The following is an 11,805-nucleotide window of genomic DNA, read 5'->3' on the forward strand; positions in this document are numbered from 1 at the left end:
CTTACAACAGTGTAAGTTCAGTATTGTTAGTGTACAGTGAAATTAGAAACAAAAGTGTGATTAAATAAATAAAACATTAAAATACTGTACCATCTAGTAGTGCCTTGTTCCATTTTGAATGGCACGCACTAATCTTCAGTGATGAAAATACAATGCTTCCACCTAGGGGTAGGACGTTGGATTGCATAAAGTGTGTTAATGAGATGTTGAGGTTTTCAATATTTTTATTAATATAGAACAGACAAACGCCTACAGACAAAAATACACAGATTTTTTTTTATGAACTTCACTTTCCCTTTCCAGTTATTTGGGTTTTTCATTAATTTCTTCTGCCCTCCCTCTTTCTGGCTCCTCTCTTTTTTCTGAGTCTTCTTCAGTCTTTTCTGTCCCCTCTTCAGATTCTTTCTCTCCACTTTTCTCTTCTTTCTCATCTTCAGGTACAATCTCAGCTCCATCTGCTTTCCCAGGTCTATCATCTCCTTTCTCTCTGTTTTTGTCTCCATAGTCTTCTTTTTTCTCTTCCTGATCATCTGGGTCTTTCAGTCCACATTTATCGCCGTCCAAAATCCTTTCCATTTCCTCTTTTGTACTTTTGGTGCTCTCTCCATCTCCTTCTTTTGTCACATCATTGCCATCTTCTCTCTGTCCCTGCTCTTTTCCTTTTGCATCTGAACTCTCCTCTTCCTCTCCCTCTGCCTCTTCTCGCTCCCAATCAACCTCCCCTCCCACACCTTCACATCTTCCCTGTGCTCTTTCTCCTTCGCCCCAATCTTCTGGCAGCTGAGTCTCCAGTACTGCCACCTCCCACTCCAGCTGCTCCACCCTGCCCTGCATCTTCCGGTTGGTTGACTCTAATTCCACCATAAGTCGAGCTAGTTTTGTTTGCATGATTTCCAAGTTGCTCTCCAGCCTTTTGATCTTGGTTTCTACTTTCTCTGCCTCCCCCTCCTCTCCTTCCCGACTCTCCTCCAACATGCCCATCTTGGTGAGGATCTGTCTGCCTTTCTCCTCCAGGTGACGTTTGGCTGCAGGGAATTCAGATAGCACGTCTGTCAGGTCTTCTTTGGACAAGCTGAACACGTCAGAATAGCCGATGCTGCGAATGTTGGCAGTGCGACGATTTCCTGATTTGTTACCTAGAAAGAAAAAAAATCCATATAAAGGATATGATGTTCAATTATCCAAGGCAAATCCCCATTTCAGAATTTAAAGAAACATCAGGGAACATTCGGGATTATTCTTGTTGCCGTCTTAATAGCATTCATATTCAAAACACTCAGTTTACAGAGTCTCTCAGTATTGTGCTGCATGTTTAGAGTTTGATTCTGAACTATTAACATTTTATTAAGATTACGGATGTTAACACACTGTATCTACAGTTTGTCTTATTAAGGCTGCTCTGCATGGCTAATGTGTGCAAAATGTCGTTATTAAAAGCATTGCTCATTTGTGCTTTGCAGTAAATAATGAACGTTATTATATTATTGAGGCAATGTTTTGCTGCTTTCTGTTGAAAATTAGCCAGCTGGTTTACACCGGTACATTAACAGATGTGTTTATTAGTGCAGGTCATCCAAAATAAGTGAAAATGAAAATAAATTAGATTTCATCACATCCAGTGCAGGGAGAAATTCAAGATGTGTTTAATTTCAAAACTGCATTTAATTGTTGTTGATAGCTTGAGTCAGCAAACTAACTTACTGAAGCATATCAAGCACATAGAGTTTTAATTATAGAGGCTAAAGAATGAATCCTTCTGGGACTTCTGGGAAGTAAAATTAAAAAGAAAAAGCCATTCAGCACCACCATTTTTCACTACTGTGTCAAGAATTGGCCAATTTTCATCTGCATGAATTAATAAATGTCATATGAACATGTGCAAAGTACTTGAAACTTGTCTTACCTTTGATGTTCAGGATACTAATTTCCCCAAAGAAATTCCCTTCACTCAGCACAGCATACTCTGTGACCCCATCATCTGCTACAACTGCAAGTTTTCCATCTTTGATGATATACATTTCATGGCCCACATCTCCTTTCCTGCAGACGTACTCTCCTGGACTGAACACCTATAAGACAAAAACCATGAGAAACCTCTAATGCATGAGAAAGTAAACTAGGCGCAGCCACTGGGTTGAATTTGAATCTACATCACTAGAATATGCCTGTAGGTGCCATTTCAATGTTTATGTCCAGGTTTGGCCAATAGGTGGTACTAGGGTCATGGCATAGCTAAGTGGGACTCATCTATTTAGGAGGGTAGGTGTAATTAGACACAGGTGCTGCGGCTGTATGTTTGATATTGTGACAGTGTCGATGAAGATGGAATATTGTTCCATTATGGATTATGAAGACCTTGTGTTACAATAAATCATATCTCTCACGGCAGAGAAGAAATCAGAACTTCTGTTACATTATTTCTGAACCGAACAAAGCGGCCACGGTAAGCGCATCAACTAGCCTACTTCAACCCTCTGCTTAGCCCTCAGCTGCTTTAAGCTTAGGCTTAGCGGTTACTATACCATTGAGTAGTAGGTTCAATACAGGTTGCTATGTGCACTATAAACAAAGCAGCATTTGTTAAATATAAATATACTGTCAGGTGAACTCCACAGACTCTCTTGTCCAGTCCCGAGCCTTGGTTTTCCCATGCCAATCCCATGATGTGTTAGTCCTATCAGAAGCACCTATCATAACTACCATAACCACTTTTTCAATTAGACAAAGAAGCCCACAGTATAATCGGGACAATGGTCAGAGACAATATGCTCATAATTGTGGGAGGAATGAATCACAATTAATGCTGTGTTACCCAGACCCCTCATACCCTTCATTGTGACCACTGCATCAGTGCAGTGAGGATGCCAATGTACAAGATCCTGAAAAAATGAACCCAGCTCAACTTTTGCTGCAATGCAATGTGATGTCATGTGGCTACTCACTGCTTTGGCCAATCAAATCTGAGCAAACAACATTCCTAGCAGATTAATCACTGCCACAATGAGTCTGATAACCCTTCAACTTCTGGCATTATATTTAATTTTCTCTCTGATACCTGTAGCTACATGGTTACACACCCCCATCAAAGTGCAGCCACTTGCATTTTATTTTATTTTTTTTAACATAGTGCTTTTCCTTGAGTCACCCCCCTCCCCCCCCTGACCTGAGGTGTTAATTTAAGCACCAGCTCCTCCAGCAGACTTTTCTCACAGTTCTGGAAGATGGTGACTTTGGAGAGTGTGGGAAGGTGAACGCTGACAGCGATCTCGGTCCTAAGGTGTATGGGCAGCTGCTGCAGGATTTCATTCTCTCGCATGATCTTCTTATTGATGTGAAGATGCTGGTACCAGCTGTCGATACGCTGTCGAAGCTCCTTGGTAATGGAATGGCTACGCAGGTATGCCTTCACCTGAAAGATGAAAAGTAGTATTGTATTTTCTACAATACAGATTACATTAGCACCTACCCAAAGAATATTATTGACATGAAGCCATCTTCAATTCCCTTCTTTCCCATCTTACCAACTCATGGTTAGGGAAGAAGACATTATCACGGTCCCTTAGGTTTGTGATGACATTGCCAACATTGCCAACAACTGATGCAAACACCAGCACGGCAATGAGAACGTCTGCAATCATAAACAAGTACTCCTCTTCCCTTGTTGGCAAGGGGGTGTCTGCTATTGTAGTGAAAATGTCGGCTGAGAACCAGAAGCAGTAAATGTACTGACGGTGCATTGGGGCAAAGTCATCGGTGATGTTGGGGTAGACCCAAGGATCACTTCCGAAGCCAATGTAGCTGGACAGTGCAAAGTAGAGACAGGCATTCCAGTGGATCAACACAAAGATGTAGACCATGAGCTTGGAGATGCGGAAGGTGTTCGGATAGGAGGTCCTCGTCTCCATGCGGTCCAGGGCCTCATTGAGTCGTGGCATCCGCAGAAGGCGGTTGATCCTCACCAGCGGAGTTTGGATGCCAAAGACAAAGTAGAGGAAGTCAGTGGGCAGCATGGAAGCCAGGTCCCATAAGAAATGTTTAGAGCGCAGGTAGCGCTTCTTCAGCTGAGTTAGGTCCTTAACCAGGATGCCCTGATCCAAGTAACCTAGAGAGGGAAAACCAAGGTGTAACAAAGAGTACACTTCACACAATGGTATAATTACCTACTCAAAAGCATAGGCTGGCACTAACTATAAATAATATGAAATTTCTCTGACTTGCAAGAGTTAATAATGCTTTCACATCATGAATGGAAGATAGAAATGGGACAGAATTGTGAATTGAGTTTATGAATTGTGAGCTTTTTCATCATCTGACAATTCAAGATGATTGTTTGTGGGGGGTGAAATCCTGTACATGGCCAATATGGCACAAAATCCATTGATTGTTAAATTAAATTCATTATCTTGTATCTCATCTTTCTTGCAGTACTTACTTAGGCACTATACTGATGATATTTGGAACTAAATTGTTTTTTATACATACTTTTCTAACTTTTATTATGTAGTTATGTATTATAATTTGATGAAAATTAGCTATTTAGCTAACTCTAACTTAATGTGCACTGTCCCTGTTAGATAAAAAAAATAGCTAAACAATGGACTAGGGTTGATGTGAGGCATACATGCCCATTAAAGTCTGGTAGTTTGTATCTCAGCCAGAAAGGTGTAAGTATAACTTGTAGCTATATTTGTTATGGTAATATTGTTCTAAAGCTGCTTTATTACTAATACTGGTTTATGTGTAGTGTTCCTCTATATTTCACATTTGTATGACGGCGTATGTGACAAATAGAAGTTCAGTTTTAAGAGTCATACTCTCAATCAAAACCAACAAAAATAAAGAAAAAAATTACCTGTGTGAACAGTGATAATCATGTCAAGAATATACATGAGGTCTGACAGATAGTCCAGTGTAAGCCACACAGGTAGGTAGCTCAATGCTATTTCATTGAAGCATGTTCTGAGAAAACATAACCAATGGATTTCAAATCAAAGATTACTGGTTATATGTTTTTGTAATATATATGTATATGATTTGATATTCATCATCTCTCAGGCATTTACCTCAAAATGATGATCAACCAGTTGTAGACAATGGGGAGGATCATGACCTGGAGCCACATGTAATAAAACTGTTCTGCCGGATCAACCAACCACTCCTTCCAACTGGTAAATGATGAAGTGAGAGGGAAATGAGATGTAGGCTAATCACTACTTTATCAGTCAGGAAAATTGTCATAGATTTTTTCCACCATAAGTCGAGCTAGTTTTATTTGCATGATTTCCAAGTTGCTCTCCAGCCTTTTGATCTTAGTTTCTACTTTCTCTGCCTCTCCGACTCTCCTCCAACATGCCCTCTATCTGAATAAGTTAAATAAAAAAAGGAATTACAAATACAAGACACTTGAAATAATACATCTGAAATGTATGTTTATTCTAAAAAGGCAGTTATAAAATGCGTTGCTTAATTTGTATTGCCTATACCCTTCATGTTTTTAAGTAAATACCTCTCTGTAATTTAAATCAGGAGTCTCAGAAAAAAGCATTTGATTTTGCAGACCCCTCTTTTATATCCCATAATGCATGAATATACTGAACAAGAAGAATGCTGGAGGATACAAATGTTATGGAACAAAGAAAGCTTTCTGCAGCAGATTAGAGATTACAGTAGAGTGCATCAGTTGGATTTTGTGAGTCCTTCACCAAGACAGAAATGATGAAGTGTATTGAATACATCCATCCATCCATCGCCAATAGCTTATCCTGCGTACAGGGTCGCGGGGGTACTGAATACATTTCATATATAAATACAAAGTCACTACTATGATAGATTTACTATGATGGAGACTGTTCTGGTGATCAAAATTTTTTTGCAAACACGTCCATCCCAACCATTAATTACTCACTTAACTTTCAGCTTCAAATCCAGATTGAGGTTTCGTTTCCCTTCATCCTCGACTCCATCTTCTCCTTCCTTGTTCACTTTCTGCCCCTGTTGCCACCTGAGCAGTCTCTGCCATTGGTTGCCTCTAACGCTAACATCACCTGATTTATCCATTTTGTATAGTCTTAGACTAACATTTTTCTAAATGAAGATGTGCTCTCGATCTTGTTCCCTCCTATATGAGCGTTACACTTTCTTTGCCAATAATTCAAACAACCTCATTGACTAGCATCAAGCAGTACTGCGTGGTTCAATTAGCAACAAACCAGGCCTACCTGAGCGCTGCCTGGTGATGCAGATCTCTATGGAAGAAAACCACAACAGATGTCATGTGTCCCCTGGGAATTCTTTCCTTTAGAAAACCAGAGGGATCTTCCTCTGCACATCCCAGAGGCTGAGACAACAAACAGTACTGCAGTATAGAGCCCAAACTACAGAGAATGTGTCACTTTCAATAAACATACAAAGTGCACTGTATGTTCTTAGAGATGATATAGGCCCAAGTATGCCACATTAAAAGAGAAAACTGAGACAACGGTGCTTTTTTAAAATTACATTTATTCATATTAGTTCTTTTTAGTTATCATTCTTACTAGTTTAAATAGGAATAATCTGGGCAAAATTAAATATTTGCAAATAGTGACTTTTGAAAGAAATTGATGTAGATACTGAATGGCAACTTTGAAAGTGAAATTGTGAAAGTAAAATTTAAAAACTTGAAATGGGAAGCTCAAATGGGACACATAAGAGTTGCCTATTATGTTGATTTCTACATTTGTAGAAATTAAAAAATAGGCAACATGAGAACCACCTCCCTTCTGTATTACTAAAAGCATTTTACTTGTACATCAAAATCCAAAACAACAATCCTCCTCATTAGCCTAAAAGGACTAACGTTAGTTTGCATCCCTAATTTGCTTTAACGTTACTAACCTCAGCTCCTCCATGGTCAACTCCCTCCTCTCTTTTTAATTTAACTATGAAGATGTACAGTAGAGGACAGAGCTGTAACCTGACAACTTAATGCTGATCTTATCCTCCACTAACTTACATACGCTCATCATTTGAAGAACGAGTAGAGGAAGACAGCCATGCGTTGAGTGTTACCGTAGTTTAGTGATAATCACACACAAAACGATTGTGTCAAATTTTAATAGAGGAGCTCATTGATTAAGCAGCGACAGTAGGCTTCAAATACGTTGCTAGAGACTGATTTTAAGACCTCCCCATAGCTGAAGAGTAAATCTGTTTTATATCTGTGGTACAATCCAAAAGAGACTTGCGGCAATAACACAAAAGCTGCCTGTTAGGCTTTGTAGCCGTAATCAGGGTTCTTGGACCATTTGAAAAGTCAAATTTAATTCTTTTTAAGACCTTTTAAGACCTCAACAAATATAAATTTAAGACTTCTAATTTTGAAACAATTTCTTTGACAGAAGAGAGACGCACGTTTGATCTCTTAATGAACAATGCAATGCCATATTTGGCAGTTTTTTCACCACAGGTGAATGACTTTGCATATTCCGAATCGGGGAACAGAGGCTGTTTACACCTGGCATTAAAATGTATTTTGGGTGATCAGATTGTGATCGGGTAGCACTTGACCACATGAGTAGTCTTAAGTAGGCCTACATGTGTAAATGCACCCGAGACGCATTGAGGACAGATTGTGATCCAATCAGCAAAACGACCTCTGGAGGTGGTCAGGGACACCATGACCACATGGATGTAAATGTGTTGTCTATCCACATACAAAACTACTTGGGTGAAAATATGTACCGGTCACGGTCTTCTGCAAATAAAATACAAAAGTCTGACAGCACAGACAGGAGCCTAAACAGTGTGTCCATTCAGTGTTGTGCATAAACGTGCTCAAACAGTGCCCAATCTTCTTTTCAACTTTGTTGACTCCATGTTATCAGCGCTACTGCGAGCCCCGCAGTATATTTTTTAACCACCTGCTCCCACCCGCAGCAGAGTTAAAGCCGGCTGCTCCCACGCCAGTCCCGCGGGATCCCTATCCCAATGCAGCTCTCTAGTGCTTACCTCGTCTTGTGGACCTCGACAGAGGCGGCCTGAACATGCTGCAGAGCCGAAGGATCGGGGTCTGAGTGAAGACTGGCATCATCTTTATGCTGATGATACTCTATAGATCTGTTAACTGTTTCACAATTGAAGTCAGGAAAAGGTTAATTTCTCAGTTGATATTGCCCATTATTGACTACGATGATAAAAGACACAATAGTGACTCTGTTCTTAAGCCACTTAATGTTGTTTTTAACTCTGTGTAGATTTGTTCCGAGGTGTCCTTTTAAACATCATTGTGTAATGTATGCATCACTAAATTGGCTTCAGCTTAATTCAAGGAGACTTTCACTGGTTTCCATTTTCAAATGTGCCTACTTCGATTGTCCTCCATATCTGAAAGAACTCTTGGTTCCTTGCAGTTCTATGTATCCACTTAGAGATATGCAATATCTTGTCTTTACTGTACCAGGAGTCTTTCCCGTTGTTGGACGTAAAGCTTTTCATTATAAAGCTACTTGTGATTGGAACAATCTCCCTCTTTCCTTGAGATCCATCTCATCTTTTCGCAGATTTAGGTTATTTCAATATCTTAACAATGTGTGTGCATGTTACTGATGCTGGACTAAACAGTATTGCTTGTAATAGTATTTTGCTTCATGTAATGGTTTAATTGATTTACCTCCTATGGATTCAACCTCTGTCTTCTTATGATACCTTTTTGCATTGAATCTCTTATGTATTATGGGCTCCAATTGTGTAATGAGGTAAATGAGATGTACTTATTGAGCTAGCGATAACATGTCTGAGCTATAATCAGTCTTCGGTCTGGGGTGAGGGTGTAAGCTGCCTAGTAACAATTGTTTTGAGCATTTGTTTTATGTTTGTTTTTCCTGTTGTATAATGTGTGTATTTGGACCCACTTGAAAACGAGATGCTGCATCTCAAGGGGCTATCCATCAATAAATTGAATGAAGCCATTGGAAGACCCCAAGCAGTAGCCTGACGTGCACCTCCTACTCAGGCTAGAAGGAGCACGTACTGGTACACTGGCATCCTCTGCCTTGAAAATCTGCATCTTTCCACTGCAGAGGTTCTTTCTACAACATGGAGTATATTAGTATAATGTTATAACATTATATATAAATTTTAATCTAATAGTATACTGCTAGTATGTTAATACATTATTTAATTTACTATATTTTCTATTGTCATTTTATGTTAATAGTGCTAAGATTAATTCCAGTTGGACAAAACAGCAGTCTGTTGTCATTAAATGCTTGTGCAAGAAAGATGGCCCACTTAATTTATTAATGCTACCATCTCATCAATAATCAGAACCATTCATGCAGGAGGAGTTCAATATTTTAAAGTTTACTGTAGCACATCAAACCATATTTATGTCCCGCCCCATCCAGGCTGTGATTGGTCAGTTGACGAAAAGTGAATTGAGCACATCGATTTTATGAAAAGTTGAACACGTTTCAACAAAAAGCACTTGATATAGTCAAACCCACAACTTCCTTATCTTCTCCCTAGTGTCTTCTGTCTCACCACTCCAGCTGTTGACATCCGTCTTTGTTTTTATAACAAGCTGGCTTTTCCCCCTCTCATTTGACTGCAGGGTACCCCCAGGAGTAAACTCAAAGTTAAATTTAAGACTTTTTAAGACCTTTCTAATACCACCTAGGATGAAATTTAATATCAACTTCACTGCCGTTTAATGAAAAATCTGTATTAATTTTAAGCCCGAGAAAATTTACGAAGTTAAATGCAAAACATATACATAATATATTCATATTTAACACACTATAGCTTGGGGTGTGTTTGTACTTTGATAAGATAAAATGAGTCAAGGATGTCACTTTGTGTTAAAAAGTGGTGGGGACATAAGGGTTCAGATTAGGGGTGTGACGATACACTGAGCTCATATGCACAATTCATAATATTGGGTTCACGAGAACAAGACAAGATGATATTTTAACACTATTTTATGAAAAATTCAATGTTGGAATATATTTCAATTGGAGTCTGGGGGTCCCCTAGAAATTTTTGAGCACTAAACACTTAATTTCCTGCTTTCTGGAGACATTTTCTGCACCAGTTTATGGTAGAATTGTCTTTATTTAAATAAAGTGATTCAGATTTTTTTTTTTTACATATTTAACACACGCTTTAAAAAACAACAAAAAAAAGTGATGGAGACATGTCCCCAGTATCTACAGTGTAAATGACAACTATGTAATGAATACAATATTTGTGCACTAAGAACTCTTAAGCATAACCCAAAACGTGCCACCTTTAACATATATAGCACTTGTAAGTCACTTTGGATAAAAGCATGAGTTAAATGACTAAATGCATTTATTATATAAGTGGAATACACTCCACCTGATTCACTTTACTGCCCCAGCCGCCCTTTTAGCGCTAAGGTCTGCTGACTTTGCTTGGTGTGTTATATTAAACTAGCTTCCACCAAAACTTAAGAAGCAGATATAAAGAACCAGTAATGTTGCAGCTCAACATTGCAATCTTTAATAATTTAGCTCTGGGGCTCATTTAATACTCATCCCTAAATAATTTTTACATTTAACCATTTGGTAGATGCTTTTATCCAAAGCAACTTACATTTCAGTAACATATAAGCATTAACAAAGCAAGATTAATTTAACTAATGTTAACTTACCTAACATGACTACCAAACACACTTTTGAAAGGGCTGTGAAAGTAAATCAGTAAGGTAACACTACTTACTAGTTACTTACTCATGCGACACTCATTTCCGACGTCCTTGTAGGAATGCCCGCTAATTGTTTGCCAGGGAAATCTACAGTACATCAAGCTAAAGTTAGCTTGTTTAATCTTAGCCAAGTCCTCACACGTGGACTCCAAATATTACAACAAAATTACTCTTCCACGATGACAATGTTAACGTTAACTCTTGCCAACACGGTCTAGTTTGACATTAACTAGTAAGTTACTTAACGTTAGCTTCTCAATTGAGTGGCACATTTAAGCTAGTCATCAACTCGGGTCACGTTAGCCCTTCGGAATTCTGTTTAAAGATAAAACCAGCCAGCTGGAGTTACATCAATACCAAGTTATTCTACAACACTGCTTCTGTTAAAATACAAAACAATGGTTTAATAAGTAGGAGAGACTTACCCTAGGGATGGGACGCTGGATACTGACGTTTCAAATAGTGATGTGCGGATCGATCCTAAAGTATCGATATTTCTGATACCAACGTTTCCTGCACTAGGATCGATACTCATATAATAGGATCGATATCTAAACTCAGCAATTTGGAGTGAGTGTGTGTTTTATCATAAGTATCTTACTATCACAAGGATGGTCTAATTATACTCGGTTGATAGGAACTACTTTTCCTTCCACCTGTCAAAGTCATGCTTGCACTACGGCTCTGTGATGGAGCTTCTTTGAAGTGAGCTGCTGCAGCCCTTTACATTTCCCGCCACTGAATACTGACTCTGGCTGACTGTAAAAGCAGTCACGCCTGGCTGTATTTTAGCTGTGAAGGTAATAATGTTGCTCTGTGTGATGTGTGTGCAAAGACAGTGAAATACTTTGGCAACACTGCAAACTTCGCTAAACATCTGAGATTAAGTCAAAATAATAGGATGATGTTATGAAGCGGCGGCAGTTCTGAGCAGGATATCTTTTATTATAATTAAAGAATATGACAGTAGTTTGATGTCTTGTCATTATGCAGCTATTATTTTGAATAGGTAAAGCTACAGCCTACTCCTTATTTCTCTCATAAATATAGAAACGGGAGGAGGGAGGTCACATTAAACTAGAAATAAAATATGTAAA

At 38.8% G+C, this 11,805-nt stretch overlaps 1 protein-coding gene across 3 annotated transcripts; it reads right to left on the reverse strand.

The window, feature by feature from the left end:
- Positions 1-206: 206 nt before the first annotated feature.
- On the reverse strand, positions 207-10,766 carry cnga4 (cyclic nucleotide gated channel subunit alpha 4). Of its 3 annotated transcripts, XM_046053987.1 has the most exons (8): positions 10,734-10,766; positions 7,990-8,104; positions 5,064-5,165; positions 4,853-4,959; positions 3,522-4,102; positions 3,164-3,409; positions 1,904-2,069; positions 207-1,136 (listed from the first exon to the last, which is right to left on the reverse strand). In XM_046053987.1, the coding sequence occupies exons 1-8, from the start codon at positions 10,735-10,737 to the stop codon at positions 304-306; spliced, it is 2,154 nt and encodes a 717-aa protein (XP_045909943.1). In that variant the 5' UTR covers positions 10,738-10,766; the 3' UTR covers positions 207-303. The 3 variants fall into 3 exon arrangements, with proteins under 3 accessions (XP_045909943.1, XP_045909944.1, XP_045909945.1); XM_046053988.1 differs by lacking the exons at positions 7,990-8,104; positions 10,734-10,766 and adding an exon at positions 6,219-6,481; XM_046053989.1 differs by lacking the exons at positions 7,990-8,104; positions 10,734-10,766 and adding an exon at positions 5,906-6,157 and having other exon boundaries at positions 246-1,136.
- Positions 10,767-11,805: the final 1,039 nt, after the last annotated feature.

The sequence above is a fragment of the Micropterus dolomieu genome, linkage group LG07 (genome assembly GCF_021292245.1).
Source record: "Micropterus dolomieu isolate WLL.071019.BEF.003 ecotype Adirondacks linkage group LG07, ASM2129224v1, whole genome shotgun sequence".
NCBI classification, from domain to species: Eukaryota; Metazoa; Chordata; class Actinopteri; order Centrarchiformes; family Centrarchidae; genus Micropterus; species Micropterus dolomieu.

Bases quoted from the DNA above. Each gene is read 5' to 3' on its own strand.
- cnga4 (XM_046053989.1), bottom strand. From the start codon at position 6,057: ATGGATAAATCAGGTGATGTTAGCGTTAGAGGCAACCAATGGCAGAGA. The intron at 4,960-5,063 runs GTAAATGCCTGA...ATGTTTTCTCAG, and splicing joins TGGTTGATCATCATTTTGAG to AACATGCTTCAATGAAATAG. The intron at 2,070-3,163 runs GTCAGGGGGGGG...TTTGTCTTATAG, and splicing joins TGCTTAAATTAACACCTCAG to GTGTTCAGTCCAGGAGAGTA.